The sequence below is a fragment of the Melanerpes formicivorus genome, unplaced genomic scaffold, assembly GCF_026170545.1.
Source record: "Melanerpes formicivorus ecotype bairdi unplaced genomic scaffold, bMelFor1.0.p_v2 SCAF_10, whole genome shotgun sequence".
In the NCBI taxonomy this organism is placed as follows: Eukaryota; Metazoa; Chordata; class Aves; order Piciformes; family Picidae; genus Melanerpes; species Melanerpes formicivorus.
The window spans coordinates 6,072,575-6,094,459 of NW_027142362.1; the positions used below are offsets into that span (position 1 = coordinate 6,072,575).

Here is a 21,885-nt window from a genome sequence, read left to right on the forward strand (position 1 = left end):
TCCGGGCCGGGCGGCGGCCGGTGGTTGTCCCTGAGGCGGGCACCATGGCCTGCTCCCACAGCGTGGTGTTCCTGCTAGATGTGGCCAGCCCGGGCCGGCGAGCGCGGCTCCAGCGCGGCGCTCTGCGGCTCCTCAACCATCTGTGCTGCCGCTTCGGCCTGCCCCGCCTCCGCTGGGCCTTCAGGTTCTTCGACTCACTCGGGACCCGCGGCGGGGCTTCTCGGGGCGGCGGCTTCCGCTCCCCGGGGCCCAGCGCCTGGGCACGCTTCGAGGAAGAATTAACGGAGCGGTTCGGGGCGCGGGACCCCGCGGCCGTCCTGCCCGGGCCGGCGCCACGCGTTGCCCTCACCCACAGCGGCCTCAAGGAGACGCTCCTCGACTTCCAGTGGGACCGTCCGGAGATTGCCTCCCCCGCCAAGCCGCTGCGCAGGAGCCGGAGGACGGGGCTGTCCGCCGGAGACCCCCCCGAGAGCCAGTCCCCCCCCGAGGGCTTTGTGAACGCCATCTTCCTCTTCTCCCCCTGCCCCCATTCACGGAGGGAGCTGCGGCAGTTCGTGTCGGGGAGCGACGCCCCTTCCTCCCCTCGTCTGCCGCCCACGGCTCAGGAGCTGGCGGAGAAACTCCTGCCCAAGAGTGTCCAGGAGCTGATCGCAGAGCAGAAAATAGCCCTCTTCTGGGTGGACACTGCCGAGTGGGCTCAGGTAAGGAGATCAGACCGCAGAGGTTTCAGCCGTGAGTACTCGCGGGCCATCCTCTACGCTGCCCTCCCGTCTAAGAACGGTGAGCGGGTTTGTGCTAGAGCCCTTGAGCAGCGGGGAAAGGTTTTCTGTTACTGCTGCATGATTCTGCTCAGCAACAGCCGTGTGGACTGTGCTATATCGTGGTGGTTATTGATGGATCATCTCGTGCTTGGGGCTCTGTGAGGGTTTTAGCTGTTCAGAATGGCAGGTGAGCATTCTGGTGGTTCACATGTCAGGATACCAGCTTGAAAACTCTGTCTAGCTCTCAATTCCATGGGTATAGCATTTTCTTTTATTAGCTTTCTGTGAGGGCCAATGAAGCCCATAAAAACACTTGGGACAGCCCTGTGTTTAGATGCTTTGTGTACATTTTTCTACAAGCATGCACTCTTTGTTTGGGTGAAGGTTATCTTGCTGCCAACATTAACTGGAGACCTCTCTGTTAACTTTCTTTCAGCTGATGGAATCCCCAGATCACGTTGGCTACTGGACAATGTTTGAGCTGATCTGTCAGACAGGAGGCACCATTTTGCCAGCTGAAGCCTTAGTGCAGGGTTTGAGTCCCACCAGGACAGGTCTTGCTCGTGGCTGTGGTGGAGACTCCAGTTCCTTGGTGCCACAGACTGTGCCTTGGGCCACGCTTCTGCCTCTGGATGCGACTTTGAACTGCTTGTTCTTGAAGCCCTCCGTGTTTCAAGCAGTGTTTCCCCAGCAGGAAGGAGTGTTGTTTCTCAGCATGCCTGGTAATAAAACCCATAAAGAAGCTAGGTGTGCACAGTGGTGACTGTGAGCTGCAAGGGCCCTTGATGAGCTTCCCTTGTGAACAGTGTTCAGGTGTTGAAGAGCCAAAGCTTCAGATAAGAAGTCCTGCTTGTCCTCTGGCTCCTCTCACACAAGAGCTATCAGATAGTATTTCTGACTTAGTCTCTTCAGTTTTCCATATTTCTAGAAGCTTGGGTGCATGAAGAGCTCTTCGATGGTCTGACCTTGTGTAGATGCAGACCCTTTTCCTAGGTGCTTTGTCTCAGCTTCAACTGAATCAAACTAGCAGCACAAAAAGCCCCTTCAGGAGAAAACAGATGAGCTTTAAAGCATTGTACCTCGGCTCTTTCTTTAGTGGCCCCTTTGTGCACTTGGCTTCTTGAGAGCTTGGAGGAGGTCATATCTGTGGTGTACTTAATGCAGAACTCTTCCTTGTTTCCTCTTGGAACTTACTTGGTTTGGTTAGTTTGTTGTTTGGGGTTTGTTTGGTTGCTTTTTCATTTCACTTGCTTTAGACCTTCTGCTTTATCTTGCTCCTGCACAGGAAGAGAGAAGCAGGAAAGCTGTGCTGTGATCCTGGAACCCCTTTCTGTGAGCCAAAGACAATTGCATTGTCCAGTCAACATCTTCCTGAGAGGCAGCTTGAGGAGTTGGAGCTTGGTGCAGGCTGGCCACTTCCTCACAGAGAGCTGGATCCTGCAGAGCTCGCGGGCTGAGCAGGCAGAACATCACAGGTCATTGTTTCATCAGCTGTTAAGGAGTCTAGTAGCTGAAGAACTGCACCTGGTAAGTCCTTCTCTCTGCCTTCAGCTAATACCTGCTCTGAAACAAGCAGAGACAAAGCAAGTGACAGTGCATCATGTTGTGAAGGCAAGAACACTTCTGTTTGTTGCACTGCAGATAGCTTATTTGGAGCTATGCCCTGGACATGCCTTAGGGGATCATGTATGCTTGTAACAGGTGTTTAAGACCGGGCTGGATGAGGCTCTGGCCAGCCTGATCTAGTGTGGGATGTCCCTGCCCATGGGAGGGGGGTTGGAACTAGATGATCCTTGTGGTCCCTTCCAACCCTGACTGATACTATGATACTAACCTGTTCCTGGGTCTCTGTATTTCTAGATAACCCAAATTTTTCTTCTTCTTCAAAAATGTAGGTGGCAGAGGTATTTCTGTCTGAAACTTGCTGCCCCTGCACTGCTGTTTTGTCACCACTTTCTGAGAGCACTGCAGCTTTGACCATCCTTAGGACTGAGAAGACTGCTGAAGCTCAGCCATGCAACCTGGCAGGAGCTGTGGTGGAGGAGTCTTCCCAAGACCATGCTCTCCACCTCCCAGATATTGTGCATAGTGTGCTGAGTAAAGTTGACACATCAGTGGAAGATTCTCTGGCCAGTGTGGGTAAGTGTCAGGAAATGCATAACTGAACCATCTTTTGATCATCTCTAGGTCTGATTTGGAGTCAAAATCTCAAGCTAATGATTTCCTTGGTGAAAAGCCTCCCAATTTGGGGGCTTGTTGGTTTTTGTCATGCCTTGAGATGTGGTGCAGAAATCTGCACTGCTGTATTTTGGGTTCTACAGGCAGAGTGTTGCTGGTAGATACAGCACAGGTACTTGTGCCTGGGGACAAATTCTAAGGGTGAGGTGTCTGTAAGCGTGTCACATAGGTCATCCCTGGCCCCTAAAGCCTTTGGGTGCAGTTGCAAAGGGGCTATTCCCAGGCACAAATCCAGGCTGGGTGCAGAGTGGTTTGAGACTAGTCCTGAAGAAAGACTTGGGGGTTTTGGTTGCTGAGAAGCTCCCCTTGAGCCAGCAGTGCCCTCATGCAGCCCAGCAGGCAGCTGTGTGCTGGGCTGCAGCCAGAGGAGTGTGGCCAGCAGGGCAAGAGAGGGAAGTCTGCCTCTTGACTCTGCTGAGACCCCACCTCAAATCCTGCCTCTAGTTGTGGTGTTCCCAGCATGAGAAAAACACAGAGCTGGTGGAGTGAGTCCAGAGGGCTGGAGCACCTCTGGATAGGATGGGTGAGGCCTTGAGCAGACAAATCTAGTTGAGAGGTGTCCCTGCCTGTGGTGGGCAGGTTGGAGTAGATGATCTGAGGTCCCTTCCAACTTAAACCATTCCAGGATTCATCTTGTGTGTCTCCTCCCCTGATGTATTGTCTGTTAAACTGCCCCTCTGGAGCAAAGGTTTGAAAGGATTTGCTTTTAGAGCTTCTATGAAGACTGGAACCTTCTGCCACTTACTTTCTTTCTAATATTCCTTTTATGTGCCTGCTCCCAGGAGAAGAAGCTCCTATGCCTGAGTGGGTCCAGCAGGAACTGTCTCACACAGGAGGCTGGCACCCTTCAGTGCTGGAGGCATGGTATCCTGCATCCAATGCTTGTGGAGCAAGCTCAGATCTGATGGAGTCATTCAGGTATTTTTGTGTAACATCTCTAAGAAATAACAAAGGGTTTCTGCTTCTTGTAGGGGAGTGTGGCTGTGGTGCTGCTCAGTTCTGTGCTCTCACAGTGTTTCTACTTCTGTACTTGGTTGCTGTGTGCTTTTGCTTTGTCTGGTGTGTGGGCAAAGAGGAGCTTGGGTAGTGATGGGTGTGGATTAAGGTCTTGATGGTTTCAGGAGTGATACAGATTGACTTAAAATGACCTAAGCTCCTTGGAAAAATATCAGGCTTCAGCTCTTCTTATCATGGAATGGCTCAGGTTGGAAGGGACCTCACAGATCATCTTCTCCAACCTCCCCATCAAGGGCAAGGACACCTCTCAACTAGACTCAGCTGCTCAAGGCTTTATCCAACCTGGCCTACAACACCCCCACGCAGGAAGCAGCCACCACCTCCCCGGGCAGCCTATTCCAGAGTCTCACCACCCTGCTACTGAAGAGCTTCTTTCTCAGCTCCAGTCTAAGCCTGCTCTGCCTCAGCTTCAAACCATTCCCCCTTGTTTTGTCTCTAGACACCCTCATGAAAAGTCCTTCTGCAGCATTCCTGGAGGATCCCTTCAGATATTGGAAGGCAGCTCTCAGGTCTCCCTGGAGTCTTCTCCAGGCTGAACAACCCCAGCTCCCTCAGCCTCTCTGGCATTCCTAGGAGTGAATAAATCTCTTTTCTTCAACAAGCTTGAGTGAAACACCCCAAAAAATCCTAGTGGGGCATAGCATAAAGCTGCTCAGGTGGCTTTGTGGCATGAGTCAGTGCCAAATCCATTGTACATTTGGCAACTCTTGCTTGGTTCCAACTTGATGATATTCTTGTTTCTAACTTTTTAGGGGGTGGTTTGGGGCTTTTGTGTCTTGAATAGCTTTTGGGGAGCAGGCAACTCTATAGCTGTGGACTGGCACCTAGAAAACCCTTGTTCAAGGGAGCAAGGAATGTGCCTCCCACTCCCATCAGTGTTAACTGGATTCAATTGGCTTTTTCTCTCTAGGCTCCTGCAGTTTCCTGGTGCCAGTGGGAAGGATGATGGGGAGCAGACTGAAGTGGAACTCTCAGAAAGTCTGTCTGAGCTGTACCAGAGAAAGTTCAGTGAAACCTCTGCTGCAGCTGGACCAGGAAACAACAAAAAGAGACGTATGTGTAGCTTGGGCTTAGCTGTGCACGCTGTCAGAGGTGGCAAAGGCTTTTCAGCAGGCCCTTCTCATGCAGGAACCCAAGAGACCTCTGCTAGCCTGAGACTTTGCATTTAGGGACAGCATCATTTATGTGTTGATATCAGGATTGTTCTTCCCTACAACCCAAATCTCTCTAATTCAAGGCTGTGCAGTGAGTGGCAGAGCTGCTGAAAAGCAGCATGCTGAGCTCTGCAGTTCCTCTAGTTGCTGAAACCAGGACCACTCTCTACTGCTGGTGAAGCCTGCAGCCTCTCAGCTTTTTTCTGCTTTGGAGAAATCAAATGCTTTCTTCTCCAAGAGTACAGTTACTGTATTTCAGTGCACTAATCACAGTTGTCTACCCACTCACCTGCTGCATCCCCTGTCACTTGCTGTGACAGAAGGTTGCTTGCTTTATGGTGTGACTTCTGATTTATCCCTGGATCAGTTCTTCTGTGGAACCACAGCCTTCACTTGCTTTTTGCTTACAGAAGCAGCTGCCTGCTGTGCTGACTGTGTGGTTATTTCACACACAAATACCCACCTTGAGGGCCATGTTTTCCACTAGAAAATTATTACTCTCACTTGACAGTAACACAGAATTCCCCTTGGGTGGAGCTCCTGCCCCAGTGTGTCTGATGGTGGAGCTCCCTTTTTGTGCCATTGCAGGTGGAGTTCCCCGAACTCCAGTCAGGCAGAAGATGAAGACCATGCCCAGATCCCTGCAGATGCTCAACACAGCAAGACTGAATGTGAAAGCTCAGAAGTTCCAACCTGATGGTGCTCCACCAACAGTGAATGAGAAGCTTCCACAGAAGCTTTCAGTGAAAAGATTGGATGAAAAGGTGGAAGAGAAGGAAAAGGCACTTAAAATAGCAAGAGGTGTGTGCTGAGTTACCAGCCCAGCTTGTATGAGATCTTTCTGAAAGGGAGAAGGAAGGCTAAGGAGGGAGCCCCAGGTGCTAGGGAACAGAGCAATGCTTGGGTTTCTGTATCTTCAGCTTGGCCCAGAGTGGTGGTTTTTTCCCACCCCTCTCCCAGTTACTTTCTACAGATGCTTGCAAGGCATTGTTACAGCCACTCCTGGGGTTAGTTTCCTGTCTTGTCTCCACCTGAGAAAAAGGAATAATTAATTACTCTTTCACCACCAGAAGCAGAGGGAAGCAGCTATTTACTAAAGTGTGCAGAAGTGAAGAGTTTCTTGACTGCTGCAGTAGCTTGAGAGCTTGCAGATCTACTCACAACCAAACTTGTCATGGGTCTGGGACTGCTTCTGTTGTTATTCTGTGGTCTGGATGTGTCTTTGCTAGAAGAAAACTCTTGTGATGCTTTCTCTGTTCCCCAGTTCAGCTGGCAGGAGTGTTTCATCAGTGAGATGTGCTGAACAGGCATTTGGCTAACTTGGACCATTTCCCTTTGCAGACTTCAAAACTGAGGAGGAGCTGCAGTGCCACTTAACCACAAGCTACCAGAAGGCTGTGGCTGAGGGAGTCCTTTCATCTGTCTGTGCCCAGAATATGATCATGGCCATTAAAAGGTTCTTGAAAGTAGATGCCAAAGAGAGAGAGGTAGGTAGGGCTTGTGGGCAGGGTTACTACTGGTCTGGAAGTGAAAATTCTTACTGTTTGATGCTACTTCTCCTTCATCTTCCCTGAAGGTGTTGTGCACAGTTGCACAAAGCTGGTCCAAACCACAGCCAGCAGCTGTGCCAGCTCAGTAGTGAAAACCTGTGGGCAGCTGTAAAGAGTGGAGGGAAATCCAGTTGGGCTTTCAGACACCAACAGATGTCTCTTCTTCCTTTCCACTGACCCCATCCTCAATTCTAATTTCACTTCTTCAGAGAGGGTCTCTCAAGAAAAAACCCATTCTTAAAACCCATCTTTTATAAGAGCCTGAGGGCTTCTGGTTTTGCTTTGCATGGCAAGCCCAGGCCTCCTGCTTCTCCAGGAGAGAGGTCCTCAAGGTTGGGTTTGGGTTTTTTTGATTGCCATTAACACTATTTATGGAGTTGAAATAACTTAATGAAAGCAAAATTGGTCAGCTTGTAATTGAAAAATGGTGGTGTGAGGGCTTGGGGCTGCGGGTGTGGGGCAGGGCTTGGGGCTGCGGGTGTGGGGCAGGGCTTGGGGCTGCGGGTGTGGGGCAGGGCTTGGGGCTGCGGGTGTGGGGCAGGGCTTGGGGCTGCGGGTGTGGGGCAGGGCTTGGGGCTGCAGGTGTGGGACCTCCTGTGTGATTTCAAGCTGTCAGTTTTTCTGTGTCCCCTGGTGACTTTGTCACTGAAAGAAAAAGAGAATCCTTTTCCTTGGAGGAGACAGGAAAAGGAGCCATTCCCAAAAGAATGTCAGAAAGCTTTCTGTGGCTGCCTTCCAAAGTAAGGGCCACCTAAGGAAATTGGGCTGCCCAAAGGAGCAGGTTTGGAACAGGCTGCCAAGGGAGGTGGTGGAGTCACCATCCATGGAGGTGTTCAGGAATGGTGTGGCCATGGTGCCTGGGGGCATGGTTTAATGGCCATGGTGGTGCTGGGTTGATGGTTGGACTGGGTGATCTTAGAGGGCTTTTCCAGCTGCCAAAACTATGATCCATGATTAAGGGACTTGAGCAGCTGTGCTGTGAAGGGCTGTTTAGTCTGCAGAAGAGAAGGCTGAGAGGGGATCTGATCAGAGTCTATCAATATCTGAGGGGTGGGTGTCGGGATGAAGGTGCCAGGCTCTTTTCAGTGGTGCCCAGTGACAGGACAAGGGACAACAAAGACAAGCTTGGAACACAGGAGGTTCCACCTCAACATGAGGAGATGCTTCTTTATGGTGAGGGTGATGGAGGCCTGGAGCAGGCTGCCCAGAGGTTATGGAATCTCCTTCTCTGGAGACTTTCAAAACCTACTTGAACATGTTCCTATGTGACCTGCTGTAGGTGACCCTGCTCTGGCAGGGGGGAGTTGGACTGGATGATCTCTGGAGGTCCCTTCCAACCCCTGACATTCTGTGTATGGGTCAAGAGAAGGGTGGGGGTAAATCCTATCCTGCAGACAGGGAGCAGACTTGAAGCTTTTGCTGTAATTCTGTCTCTGCAGGTAGCCTGTTTGGAAGGGGTCAGAAACCACCTCCTGAAGACCAGCAAAATGCTCAGACAACAACAGGGCTTACAGAAGGACACCAAAGTTGGAGAGTATGAGACACTCTGTTTACTTCCCCTGAGATTCTGTGGGGTTGGTTGGCAATTTTTAGTGGTGGGCATTTTGTGCATGTGGAAAACTCTGCCTGGGGTAAATACTCCAAAGAGAATCCGTGGTCAGTACAAACATGCCATGAAATGCAGCTATACAGAGACTGTGATAAGCTTTGCAGCCTACACTTGAGCTGAGGCATCTCCCTGCCACCTAACTGAAGTGCTAAGCACACTGTGCTGTCCAAGGGAGCTGCTGCCTCTCCCATGGCTTTCCTGAGCAGTGGATGTGCTGTTTCCAGTGGGAGCAAGGCAGTGAATCCTGACTCTTCCCTTAGGTGCCGCCTTCAGGTGTTTTTACGCCTTGAGTTATGCCTTCAGTGTCCTTCTCTGCAAAGCAATGCTGATGAAATGGAGCAGCTGTTGGAGGAGGCAAGTAAATCACTGAATCCTAGAATGGGCCAGGCTGGAGGGGACCTCCAAAGGTCACCCAGTCTGACCTCCCTGCAGTCAGCAGGGACATCCCCAACTAGGTCAGGCTGCCCACGGCCTCACTGAGCCTCACCTTGAATATCTCCAGGGAAGGGGCCTCAACCACCTCCCTGGGCAACCTGATCCAATGTTCCACCACCCTCATAGTGAAGAACTTCTTCCTGATATCCAATTTAAATCTGCCCTTCTCTAGTCTGAAGCCATTGCCCCTTGTCCTGTCACCACAGGGCCTTGTAAACAGTCTCTCCCCATCCTTCCTGTAGGCCCCCTTTAGGAAGGCTGCTATCAGGTCTCCTTGGAGCCTCCTCTGCTCCAGGCTGAACAACCCCAGCTCCCTCAGCCTGTCCTTATAGCAGAGGTGCTCCAACCCTTTGATCATTTTTGTGACCCTCCTTTGGACCCTCTCCATCAGGTCCATGTCCTTCCTGTGTTGAGGGCTCCAGACTTGTACACAGCACTCCAGGTGAGGTCTCACCAGAGCAGAGCAAAGTGGCAGAATCACTTCTCTGCAGAGACCAGGTTGTGTTTCTGGTAGGCACTGGAAATGCAGACCTGCAGCCTATAGGTTTCCCTTGATTTTTACTGTGGTGCTTTACATTCCCTGCTGGGGAAAAAAACCCCAACCCAAACCACCCTGATGTTGCAGCTGGCACAGCTTCACCCATTTCCCCCGCTTGGTTTTCTCTTCCAGATGACAGATATGCTGCGCATCTTGTGCCTGACTGAAGACTCGGGGTATCTCACAAGGTTTCTAGATGAAATACTAGAAGTGTAAGTTCTTGAGCATGCCTGAAAGTGCTACTGGGGACTGTGCCTTTGGTCAGTGAACAGCAGTCTGCAGCTCTGATGCCCTGAGCCTTTGGAGTTTCCAGAAGTTAGGACACGTTCTGTTTGCTAGGCTTTAGCTTGGTTTAAAGAAGAGGTAGCTGATAATTAAGCTAATGGGGGTGGAAAAAACCCCAAACCAACCAAGCCAGCTGATTTTTAAGTTGTTTTTTCTAACTGACATTTAAGAACAAACCTTTGAGTTCAGACTTGGGGACTGAAGCACTGAGAGGTCTTCTGGGGGATTAATGTGGCTTCTCTCTGATGCTCTAGGTACATGAGTTCTATACCCAAGACCCTAGGAGATATTTACTATGGCCTTGGTACACAAATACCCCCAAAGCTGGCATCAGTTCTGCCTTCAGACTTCTTCAGTGATGACTCTGTGACCCTGGATAGCAAATCTCCAGCCCTTTCCCCATCTTTATCCTCGGCCTTGACGCCGGGCACTGTTTGCCTGCGCAGCGAGAGCGCTCAGCTGGAGGAGCTGCGCACCAGGTCTGCCAAGAAGAGAAGGTAACTATTCCAAACAGCAGCAGCTTCTTGCAGTCCTGCCTGTGGCTGAGTTACCTAAACTGCAGCTCAGTCATGTTTCTGGTGCTGCATAAGTAGTTGGAGCAAGCTGACAGCTGCTGATCACCCTGCAAGCCAGAGAGAAATACTGAGGGCTCCCATGTTAGTGCTGGCTGCATGGAAGTGCAGTCTTGGTTCTGGTGCAGAAGTAGTGTTGATGAGCAGCTTCCATGAGGGAAAGAGGGTCTTCTACTGTGCAGTAGGTTCCCCCTGTCTTGTTAAAAGTTAAACCTCTCCTTGAGTGTAGACCCCTGCTGTTGGGGATCCTGTGCATGTTTCGGTGAGCTGTGAAATGGGTTTTGGTACCAGTCATAAAGTTCAGTGCAGCCATCTGTATTGCAAGTCATCTCTCACTGGTTTAAGTGAGGTGCCAACACAATTGGCAATCTGCATGTAGGCAATGGTTTTCTATCTCTGGTGTCAAACCTCAGTTCAGAATGGCTCAGGTTGGAAGGGACCTCACAGATCATCTCCTCCAACCTCCCCACCATGGGCAGGGACACCTCTCAACTAGGCTCAGCTGCTCAAGGCCTCATCCAGTCTGGTCTTGAACAATTCTAGGGAGGCGGCCTCAACAGCCTCCCCAGGCAGCCTATCCCAGAGTCTCACCACCCTCCTACTGAAGAGCTTCTTCCTCAGCTCCAGTCTAACCCTGCTCTCCCTCAGCTTCAAACCATTCCCCCCTGTCCTGTCTCTGGACACCCTCATGGAAAGTCCCTCTGCAGCTTTCCTGTAGGATCCCTTCAGATATTGGAAGCCAGCTCTAAGGTCCCCTTGGAGTCTTTTCAATCCCAGATCCCTCAGCTTCTCCTCATAGCAGAGGTACTCCAGCTCTTGGATCATCTTTGTGTCCTCCTGGATTCACTGCAACAGTTCTGTGTCCTTCCTGTGCTGGAGACACCAGAACTTGATGTATTTGAGGTTGGGTCTCAGCAGAGCAGAGCCAAGGGGCAGAATCCCCTCTCTTGCCCTGCTGGCCACGCTCCTCTGGTTGCAGCCCAGCACATGGTTTGCCCTCTGGGCTGCATGAGGGCATCTAACTGTCATTAGGTTGATTAAGCATGCTTCTGGTGTGTCTTTAATTTAGTCTTTGTATGCTTTCTGAAGGAATCATGTATTGGCCAGACACAGGAGCATGACAGAGGCACCACAGAACTTGCGTCAAATTGAGATCCCCAAGCCAGCCAAGAACCCTATCAGAAAGGTAAGGTCTCACAAAAGGATCCTGTGGGTAGCATCTGCAACCTTGTGAAGGGACATTGGTGCCAAAAACAAGCCCTCCTGCTTTGTGTGGTGGTTTTAGGTTTAACCCACTGCTTTCTCTCTGCTTCTCTTGTGGGACAGGGGAGGGGGCAGTGGAATGGCTTCCCTGGTCTCTAGCAGGGGGAGTTTTCATGTTTGCTAGTTGTAAATATCTGCATGATGTTGTAAATACTGTATATTTCATACCTATTCATTGCATTTCATTCTAGAGTGTAGTTCTTGCTTGCAAATACAGCTTCACTTGCTTCTGACTGAGTTAGTCTGGCTGAAGTTAATGCCTGGGGGGGGAAACTTCAACCCACCGCACTCTGCATTCACTTACACCTTGCATCAGCTGTGCAGATATACAGATTGTTTTGAAGGAGAAATTGAGACAAGATGGTGCAGAGCTTGCAGTTGATGTGCACAGTGGTTAAACACAACCTGGAGCTGCCAGTGAGGCTCCATCTACCTTCTCCTCTCTTTCAGGAGAACCTCCGCTCCTGCCCCGCTGTCGAGAAGTCCCAGCGGCTGCCTCTGCAGAAGGAAGCAGTGCAAGGTAAACTCAGTTCTGACTTCCATCCAAAGGTGCATCTTCAGCAAGTGTTCTCTGTGAAATTTAGTGACCTGTGGTGAAATTCTGCTGAAGCATGCTGGAAACCTGAGAGAATCCTAGAATGGCTCAGGTTGGAAGCTCCCTTGGCCTGTCTTCATAGCAGAGGTGCTCCAGCCCTTGGATCATCTTTGTGGCCTTCTGGACTCCCTCCAGCAGCTCTGTGTCCTTCTCATGCTGGGTACACCAGAACTGGATGTGGTAGTTGAAGTTGGGTCTCAGCAGAGCAGAGTCAAGGGATAGAATCCCCTCTCCTGCCCTGCTGGCCACACTCCTCTGGGTGCAGCCCAGCACATGGTTTGCCCTCTGGGCTGCATGAGGGCTCTGCTGGCTCCTAGGGAGCTTCTCATCAATCAAACTTTGAGGGAAAAACAATCACTGTGCTCTTTTTGTGCTCACATGCAGAAGACTTAAGCCATGTCTCTTGAAAAGAAAGCTTTTTCCATTCTTCCTTGAATCTTGCAATTATTGTCATCTTTATGTGTTCAGGGCCAGGTTGGGTGAGGCCTTGAGCAGCCTGGTCTGGTGGAAAGTGTCCTTGCCCATGGCAGGGAGGGTTGGAACTAGGTGATCTTTAAGGTTCCTTCCAACCCAAACCCTTCTGTGAATCTGTGAGAATCAGGACAAGAGTGAACTCCTGTATCTGGAAAGAGAACATCTCTGCACAATACACAGCAGATGAATTCTCTGAACCAGCTCATGCTTCACTTGAGATTTGTGGTTCCCTTCCTGTTGCTCCATCTGGGGCACTGGCTGCTGCTTCTGCTGTGGCATCTGCTTGTAGTTTCTTGCTGGAATAATGCAAACATGTGAGAGAAGTTCAGGATGGTTTTAGAGCAGGGCATGTTCCAGCAGCAGAAAAATAACTCCTCAGTGTTTGTGTCTCTAAAAAGTTGGGGTGTTTTTTCTGTGCTAGGTTGTGATGTTCTTATAGTGGCCTGACAGTCATCTTCCTATGATTTATTTCTGCTCTTCCTCTCCCCTCCCCCCCCCCCCCCTTTACTCTATCCTTTTAATCTGATCATTGCTTGCTTTTTGACTCACAGAGGTTACCAAGGTAAGGAGGAACCTCTTCAATGAAGAGATCCTTTCACCCTCCAAAAGGGCTGGGAAAAAGCTGCCTAGAAGCCAGTCAGTGTCTGCTGTGGAAGGCTTAAGATACAAGTGTGCTGATGAAGGCACTAAAGGTAGGGCATGACTTGCACCTGTGGGATTGCTGTGAAAGAGCTTTAGCTGAAATCCCTATGTCCTCAGTTCTTTGAAACAATTCAGTACCTGTTTTTAATGAAGGAGATCAAAATGGAGCTCATTGCTGTGGTGTTTTGCTGGTGAATAGGAGGGGATTGAAGCTGAAACCTGGGACTGAGCTCTGCCTTATAAAGGAAACTGATGTTTAAAATGCTTGGTTCAAAAGGGATCTGGGAATGAAAGGTGAAGCATGAAGAGTTTACTTCAGTAGGTTAATTCTGTCTGACACACAGTGCTGTTAATGAGGGGGTGGGAAGGAAGTGATGAAATGATGGACTCTTGAGTGTTGGGGGACTGATGCACAAGCATTCTGTGTTGGCTGTCATTCTTAAACTGAAGCCAGTACAGAAGTGGTTCTATTTTTGCCCTAAGTGCTTGATGACTGTGTGATGAGGTAGCTCTTGCTTGATTATTTTTTTTTTTGTTCAGATCATCACAAGTTACTGACCAAGAGAGTTGCAGAAACCCCACTGCATAAGCAGGTCTCCAGGAGGCTGCTCCATAAGCAGATCAAAGGCCGGTGAGTAGCACTCTGAATTTCTTCAGTAAGTAGCAGATGTGTAAATTAAAGTATCAGAGGTCTTCTGCTGTGAGAACAAGAGCCAGGCATCTTCTCTGTGGTCAAAGTGTCATCTGTGGTCAAAGTGTCATCTTCCAGAACCAGTGGAGGCTAAGTTCTGTGTGAGAGGGGGGAAGTACTGCTTGCTTCATGTATCACAGAATCATTAAGACTGGAGGAGAGCTTTAAGATTGAGTCCAGTCATAACCCAACCACCATACCATGTCCTGAAGCACCACAGCTACAGCTTCTTGAACACCTCCAGAGAGGGTGACTCCACTACCTCCCTGGGCAGCCTGTTCCAACCCCTCACCATTCACTCACTAAAGAAGTTTTTCCTAACATCCAGCCTAACCCTCCTCTGGCTCAACTCAAACCCATGTCCTCTCATCCTGCTCTTGGGAGAAGAGACCAACACCAGCCTCACTCCAGCCTCCTTTCCTGCAGTTGCAGAGAGCAGTAAGATCTCTCTTCAGCCTTCTCTGAGATTAAACAACCCCAGCTTGCTCAGCTGCTCCTTGTATGATGCCCTCCAAACCCCTCACCAGCCACATTACTCTTCTCTCTCTACCCTCCAGCACCTCAATGTCTTGTCTCCCAGAACTGAACCCAGTGCTCAAGCTGTGGCCTCTCCAGTGCCCAGTACAAGGGCACCATCACTGCCCTACCCCTGGCCACACAGGTTTTGATACAGGCCAGGATGCCCTTGGCCTTCTTGGCCAGCTGGGCACACTGTTGGCTCATGTTCAGCCACCCACCAGCACCCCCAGATCCTTTCCCACTGGGCTACTTTCCAGCCACTCTACCCCAGTCCTGGAGCATTGCTTGGGGTTCTTGTGACCAAGTGCAGGGTGCTTTAGTTCCTGCAGCTAACTTATAGTTAGTTTAATTGTTGTTTCAAGGCCTTCTGAAGAAAAGGCTTCTGCTGTGTTTTGTGGGGTCTAGGCTGAAGTGTAGCATTTGCTTCCATGTCACACTGCTGCCTGGACAGCTAGGCCCTGCTCAGTGCTGTGTTAACAGGAGGCATAGCGCTTGCTGATTGCTCAGAGCAGTGCACAAAGCAATGTATTGGTGTGGGAGAGAGGAGTGCTGCTCAGTCTGTGTGCCCAGTTCTGGCTCTGTAAACGTGAGCAGTGTGCTAAGGCCAGAATGTCTGCTGTCTCCCAAGGTCCTCTGATCCAGGCTGTGACACTGATGTTGTGGAAGAATCTCCAGAGAAAGCCATAAGAGGTAAACACTGTTTGTTTGGTTAGAGGTGGGTTTTGCTCTTGTAGCTTGAAGATGAGCAGGCTTCAACACAGGTGATTCTATTCTATTCTACTGCTCTGTTGGTGCAGCACTCCTTTGATGGAACATCTTGCTCCTTGTTTTGACACCCCTCTACAGCAGAAGTTATGAAAGACAGGGAGAAAGACTCTTAAATGAAAGTAACAGGAAGGACTTTGAGGATGAGCAAGGTTCTGAGCTGCTGTAACTGCTGTCAAGCCAGCACATGGTGTTTGTTTTAATGTGACTTCAACATGTGCTGTGACCCTAACACTGCTCTGATGTCTAGCAATGGCCACCTAGCTCTCTGGAGTATCTCTTCTGTTGGCTGCTGCTGTTTCTTATCTCCAGGACTGAAGAAGGAAATGTAGCAGTTGGGCAAGCAGGAAGGTGAAATCCTTAGTAAAAGAGGCAGAAGAATGAACTAATCATTTAACTGAAGTGTAACTTGAGTTGATCATAGAATCATGGAATGATAAGGGTTGGAAGGGACCACTGAAGATGATCCAGTCCAATTCCCCCTGCCAGAGAAAGATCACCTAGGGCAGATCCCACAGGAACTCATCCAGAGGGGTCTTAAAAGTCTGTAAAAGAGGAAAATCCACAAATTCTCTGGGCAGGTACACAGTGATGTAGATGACAAATTGATTGTGCTTGTGCTGGAAGACACTAGCTCATGGAGAGGAATGCTAGCAAACCATATAAATGATAGAGATGGATGAGTGGAAAGATAGAATAGAATTAACCAGGTTGGAAGAGACCTTTGAGATCGAGTCCAACCTGCCATCCAACACCATCTGATCAACTAAACCATGGCACCAAGCACCCCATCCAGTCTCTTCCTAAACACCTCCAGTGATGGTGACTCCACCACCTCCCTGGGCAGCACATTCCAAGGGCCAATAACTCTTTTTTATGAAGAGCTTCTTCCTAACATCCAGCCTAAACCTCCCCTGGTGCAGCTTCAGACTGTGCCCTCTTGTTCTGGTGCTGGTTGCCTGGGAGAAGATGACTTAGAGGAGGAAGATTTGTAGGCATTAATGTTCCACATTCTCAAGGAAGATGAAGCTTGCTTCTTCCCACACTTGCCTCCCTGTGCCAGGCAGTTCGCTGCATGGAAGTTTCTTCACTGAGTGCTCCTTTCAGTCAGGAATGTCCCTGTTGGAAACTGAGCCTTCTTTCTCCCTCAACATCGTCTTTATCTTCCTCAGGAGCGGGGCTGAGAAGAAGCCCACGCATCAAACAGCTGTCTCTGAACAGGACCTGCTCTGGTGTTTTCTATCCCACTGCACAGCCCAGAGTCCAGCAGGGACATGAAGAGGAGAGCTGCACACTGCAGGATGTGGAAGGTACTGAATGGGATTTGAGCAGGCTGATATTGCTGATCTGAAGAGCCGGTGTAACTGGCTCTGAGTTTGATTTGATTTGGCTCTACAAGAGACCGTAAGAAGCTAAGAGCTGTGCTGTAATATCTTCTGCAGACAGATTCATCCCTGGTAATTATCTTTGAATTGGGAATCTGGATTTGGAGGCTGGTAAGGCAGCTCTTTCTGTGGTGAATATACTGCCAACTTAAGAACCCAGTCAGGGCCATCTAACAGAATACCACTGATTGTCAGTCTTGCATTGCTTCAATGCAGTGAAATCCTGGTGAAATATGGGACAGAAATCCTAAAGCTGACTTTCAGTCTGCTCTGTGGCAGCATAAAGCACTGACTGATGGGATCATCTTTGCTGGTTTTCTCAGTGGGATTATCAGCTATAAATGGTGATGTTTAGTTCTTCATATTGTACTTACCAGAGCCCTTAGTCATGAACCAGAAGTTTCTGAAGCTGCAAGCTATAAATAGAACAAGAGGCTGAGCTATTCTATACTTCCTTTCCCCTGCTAAAGCACTTTGTGCAGTTGGATATTAGTTTCATATTGGGAAATGACAATGCTGGTGAAGCTTTAACATCTGGCTGGAAAAGAACATGCCAGGGTCTAGGCTTTGTGTGCTGCTTGTCCATACATCTGAAGTGATTGAGACAATTGTTCTTGGCAGGTTACTTGGTGTTAGCTGAATTGTGCTGTTCCACTTTGTAGGCATTAAATGGCATTCAGAGGGCCCCACTGTCCAGACTCCCAAGAGGTTTTTCTTTGGTGCAGTCATTGATGCATGCAGTCCTGCAGTGAACCATTCACCTGGAAGGAGGAGGACAAGAAAAGATTCCTTACACTTAGAGGAGTTGCCTGCCTGTCAGGTAGAAACACTTCTCTCTCTCTCTCTCTCTCTGTTTCTTCCCATCCCATTTTTCTCTGCATATTTAGTGAGACCTACACATCTTAAACTTAGTGTTTCTCTTAAGGGTTTTTTCTTCCACCATGAGAACAGTAAGGCAGTGACATAATCTCCCAAGATTCCCAAGCCATGGATTCCCCTATATTAGGCAGTTTGAAGACTCAGCTTGACACAGGGTGCTGGGCCAGCTTGTTTCAGCTCCACTATCAGCTGGATGATTCTTGGGGTCCCTTCCAACCTGGCATTCTAAGATCCAGTCAAATGGATTTTGTGCTGTAAATCAGTGGTTGGGGTTGGAAGGGACCTCCAAAAGTCCCCTAGTCCAACCCCCAATCTTGAGAAGCAACTTAGTAAGAGGGGTAACCAATACTGCTGGGATAGATCAAGCAGAATTTTGTTGATTGTTGTTTTTCCTCCCTCCTGCAGACTCCTAAAAAGACACCTCAGAAATGTGCCCAGAAGCCTCTGAACTCTGCCAGCAAGCTCCCAAGGAGATCACCTCGTATTCTCCACCGGACCCCACAGAAGCTGGAGAAGACTCCTGGCAAGAGTCCAGCTGCTAAGCAGACTGCAGCTAAATGTTTGGGAAAGTACTTTTCTGATGCTGTGCGAAGGGTCAGGTCACCACCTGCTGTAACTGACAGCAAGAGGCTTCGTTCGCTGCAGGTCACTTTCAAGGACTGTTCTCCAGCAGAAAGGCTTTCCCCTTCTTCCAAAGAGGCTAGAGAGCAAATGCCAGAGCAGGAAGGGTTTGCAGTGCTTGATGCCTCACTGTCACCTCAGACAGATTCAAACCCAGCTGCTGCTTCCCCTCAGGGAAGATGCTTTGCAGAACTGCGAACACCGAGACGTTCCTTGAGGTACCTCTCCAAATCAGCATCTCCAGTTGGTGCTTGGAGGCAAACCCTCCCAAAGGACAGCCAGATGCCACCAGATCTAACTCAATCAACCAGAAGTACTCCCAGGAAACCTGAAGATCCAGGCTCTGAATTCTGTCCCAGCCCACTGAGTGCAGCAATGCCGCAGCTTGCTGTGGGGATAGAGCCTCCCTTCGGTTTTCCTCTCTGTGAAAGGTCCACAAAGGCTGTGGCCAGCAGCTCTCCTTCCTATGCACAGGCCAGGGAATCTGGCTGGGAGCTTAGTGCCTCTAAACCACCTTTTCAAAGATCTCCAGACATTACTGACACTTCACTGGGGTTCATGCCTCACACATCCAAGCAGGCCAGATGTGAAGCAAATTCTAGAGGGCAGAACTCCCCACCTGCATGTTCAACAGCTTCTGAAAAGAAGGAGAGTTGTGATGACAGTGGTGGTAACTCCTTCGGCCTTCAGCTTTGTCCCCAGGTCACTGCAAACCCCCCTGTGTCAGAGGAAGATAAGCATCTGGCTGTAGCAACTCAAAGGTCTCCTCCAAAAGAGAACTTGGAGAACCTGGAAACACATTTGTCTGGAAATCCTTCTGCTGGAGGGCAGGTGTGTGCACAGGGTGCTGAGATGGAGCATGCAGAGCTGGTGAAGGAGGGGACCTCTGGGGCAAGCACCTTCCCGAAGGGCTCTCAGACACTTAGTGATGACCTGGGAGCAAAACCTCTGCCGAGGGAGGACTCTGTGGGGCTGAAGGCTCCAAGCCTGAAGAGACACTCCAGGTTTGCCCAGAGTACTTCACCTCCTGCGCCAAAGTCTCCTGCCTACTCTCTGCGCTGCACCGCAGACAGGAGGCAGCGGGAGGCTGCGGCGCGGATGGGAGATCCTCAGCTCCCGGTCAAGCTCACAGCTCCCAAGAGTCGCTGCAAGCTCGCTGCCGGCTCCCCGACGTACGAGGTGGAACTGGAGATGCAGGCTTCAGGCCTGCCCAAGCTGCGCATCAAGAAGATCGGCTCTTGCTCGGCGCTGGAAGCCCAGCAGGAAGCGAGCGCCGGCAAAGCCAAGGGAGGAGACAGCCCCTTTGGGGATCCTGCCACCACCTGGTGCAGCAAGCACCCTGGGAAGCCAGCAGCTGCCTGTGTTTCACCCTCCTGCTTTCGCTCCTTCCACAGCACACCTGGGAAAGGCGGAGGACAGACCTACATATGCCAGTCATACACCCCGACCAGCTGTGCCTCTACCACCACCTCCCCGTCCCCCTTAGAAGCAGGAGTTCCCTGGACACCTTCTCCAAAGCGGAAGGGGAAGGCTACCCCTGATGCCATCAACGACTGGCCTCGGAGGAAGAGAGCAGCAGGCAGCACTGCTAATGCCAGCTGCAGCCAAGGTGAGAAGAGTGCTGAGGAACACAGCAGAATGTCAGCAGGCACAGGAGAGGTGAAGGTCTCAGAGCATTGCAGCAGCAAAGCAACAAGTACTTTTGGGGAGTTTGAACTGGAAGGGATTTACAGGCTGCAGGACCAGGCATCTCCTAGTGACTCTGAAGCCAGGGCTGAGGAGGACTCTGCCACGGGAACTTTTGGCTTGAAATCTCGGAAGAGGGCCTTTAAGGATCTGTCACCAGACAAGGGGGAGAGTCAGGATGCCAAGAGGTCCTGCAGGGATAAGCACAGCTTGGATCTGGCTGGCTCTGTCACAGATGAGGGCAGCAGAAGCAAGTCAAGGATGGACTCTGTACTTCCTGAGACGCTTAGAGCGTGTGTGCTCCTAACTCCTGAGCAGCACAGCCATGTAGGGGAGGATGATGTCTTCCTTCTGTCAGGTAATGTGTGGTCTTACATGGAAATGCAGAGATGATTAAAAATGTGGAGTGTGCAAAAAAGCCAAGAACACAACTGTTTCCTGTCTGTCTGAGGGAGAATGAGGTGGAGGGAGGGTGGATTGTAAATGACATAGCAGCTAATTATGAGGACAGAGACTGAATGTGAGGAGTTCCTCAGTGGAGTGTTAGTGAAGGCAGAGAGATCAGAGAGAGATGAAACAGCTGGAGGAATTAAAAGTTAAGAGTCTGAGAACTTGGGGAGGGAGGATCCCAGTTGCATCCAGTGGTGGTGTTTGGTGCTGTGGGGTTTGGTTTTGGGTTGTGTGCATGCTGCTAGTTGTTTCTGCCCAGCAGCCAGCAGTGAAGCCAACTGACTTAAGTCTAAACCTTGGCTGTTCCACTGCAGTGTTAGCCCTGTGGGTGTTGGTAGTTGTTGGTGCTGCAGTTCTTCTGTCTGCCCATGCTGGTAGGCCTGGTGGAAGTGGGTCTCAGAAATGATTGCCTCACCAGCAGTAAGGTTCTGTTGGGAGGTGCTGAAGTGTGAACTACCTCTGCTCCTGTTGTGGGTACAGATTGAGCTGGCCTTGGGGAAGCAGTCAGCCTCAGCTCTGTAAGCAAGGCCTTGTGAATTTCCAATAGCTCATGCAGTGCTGTTTTAGAGATTAAGTGGAACAAGAACAACAAGATCTTGTTCTGTAGTCATTGCATGCCCTGAAGCATTGAGCTTCAGTGTCACCTTTTACTCTTGCAAGGAAAGGTTTGCAAGATGGAGAGGCAGTATCTTACTCATTCCACAGGTGTCACTGAGATGAGTGGGTAAACTTGAAAGCAGCAGCATTAGTCCACATGACTGATGTCACACACCTCAAATTCTGGGTCTGGTTTTGGGGCCCTCACTCCAAGAAGGACATTGAGGTGCTGGAGTGTATCCAGAGAAGGACAACAAAGCAGGGGAAGGGGCTGGTGAAGAGCAGCTGAAGGAGCTGGGGTGGTTTAGTGTGGAGAAAAGAAGGCTGAGGGGAGACCTCTTTGCTCTCTACAGCTCCCTGAAAGGAGGCTGCAGTGAGGTGGGGGTTGATCTCTTCTCCCAAGTAACTGGCAATAGGAAGAGAAGAAATGGCCTGAAGTTGAACCAGGGAAGGTTTAGGTTGGATATTAGGAAGATTTTCTTTCTTTACAACAGTGATCAAGCACTGGAACAGGCTGCCCAGAGAGGTAATTGCATCACCATCCCTGGAGGTGTTGAAAAACCATGGGACTTGGGGACATGACTTAGAGGGCTTGGTGGTGTTGGGTTGATGGTTGGACTTGATAATCTTAGAGGCATTTTCCAACCTTAGTGATTCTATGGTCTATATTCAGGACACAAAATAACAACAGTATTTAGCTTCTAGTGGCCCAGTAAGAGACTTTCTGTACCTGCAAACCCATGGTCTGTGTTTGCAAGCCCCCATGGCTGGAGCAGCTCTCTCCCAGTATAAGAGTTCCAAGCAGTTAGTCTTCAGAGAAGGGAAGAGGCTGCTGCTGTGCCAGCCTAGACTTTGTTTCAGGTAAACTCAAAGCATCACTGATGGAAGTTTTGAGGTAGAAGAGAGGCTGTGCATAAAGCTCACATGAAAGCACTCCTGAGTTGTCAGTTGGCTGGAGCATCTCCCTGTGCTTCCCTAGGCTCAACCCCACCAGTGAAGAGCTCTCTGTCTGCCAGCAGCCTTCGAGCCCTGACCCAGTCTCCACTGCTGTGCCCAGGCCAAACACCACAGCCTTGCAGAAGGCCTGCTCCAGGTAACTACCTGTCCTTGGGGAAGGGCTGGTGTGCTCTGCATGCATGCAGCCAGGGAAAGCAGCAGA

General features: G+C 50.2%; 1 protein-coding gene across 1 annotated transcript in view; it reads left to right on the forward strand.

The window, feature by feature from the left end:
• Positions 1-21,885, forward strand: part of TICRR (TOPBP1 interacting checkpoint and replication regulator) — a 23,394-nt gene continuing 1,509 nt past the window's right edge. The window contains exons 1-21 of the mRNA XM_068143414.1: positions 1-701; positions 1,198-1,483; positions 2,047-2,288; positions 2,657-2,900; positions 3,782-3,917; positions 4,927-5,069; positions 5,759-5,971; positions 6,512-6,657; positions 8,160-8,254; positions 8,590-8,683; positions 9,435-9,514; positions 9,842-10,084; positions 11,249-11,345; positions 11,873-11,942; positions 13,043-13,183; positions 13,674-13,764; positions 14,972-15,033; positions 16,281-16,418; positions 17,156-17,313; positions 17,778-20,037; positions 21,706-21,819. Of these exons, the coding sequence (XP_067999515.1) occupies positions 45-701; positions 1,198-1,483; positions 2,047-2,288; positions 2,657-2,900; positions 3,782-3,917; positions 4,927-5,069; positions 5,759-5,971; positions 6,512-6,657; positions 8,160-8,254; positions 8,590-8,683; positions 9,435-9,514; positions 9,842-10,084; positions 11,249-11,345; positions 11,873-11,942; positions 13,043-13,183; positions 13,674-13,764; positions 14,972-15,033; positions 16,281-16,418; positions 17,156-17,313; positions 17,778-20,037; positions 21,706-21,819 (5,710 nt within the window). The 5' untranslated portion in view covers positions 1-44. The remainder of the gene's footprint in view (positions 702-1,197; positions 1,484-2,046; positions 2,289-2,656; positions 2,901-3,781; positions 3,918-4,926; positions 5,070-5,758; positions 5,972-6,511; positions 6,658-8,159; positions 8,255-8,589; positions 8,684-9,434; positions 9,515-9,841; positions 10,085-11,248; positions 11,346-11,872; positions 11,943-13,042; positions 13,184-13,673; positions 13,765-14,971; positions 15,034-16,280; positions 16,419-17,155; positions 17,314-17,777; positions 20,038-21,705; positions 21,820-21,885) is intronic.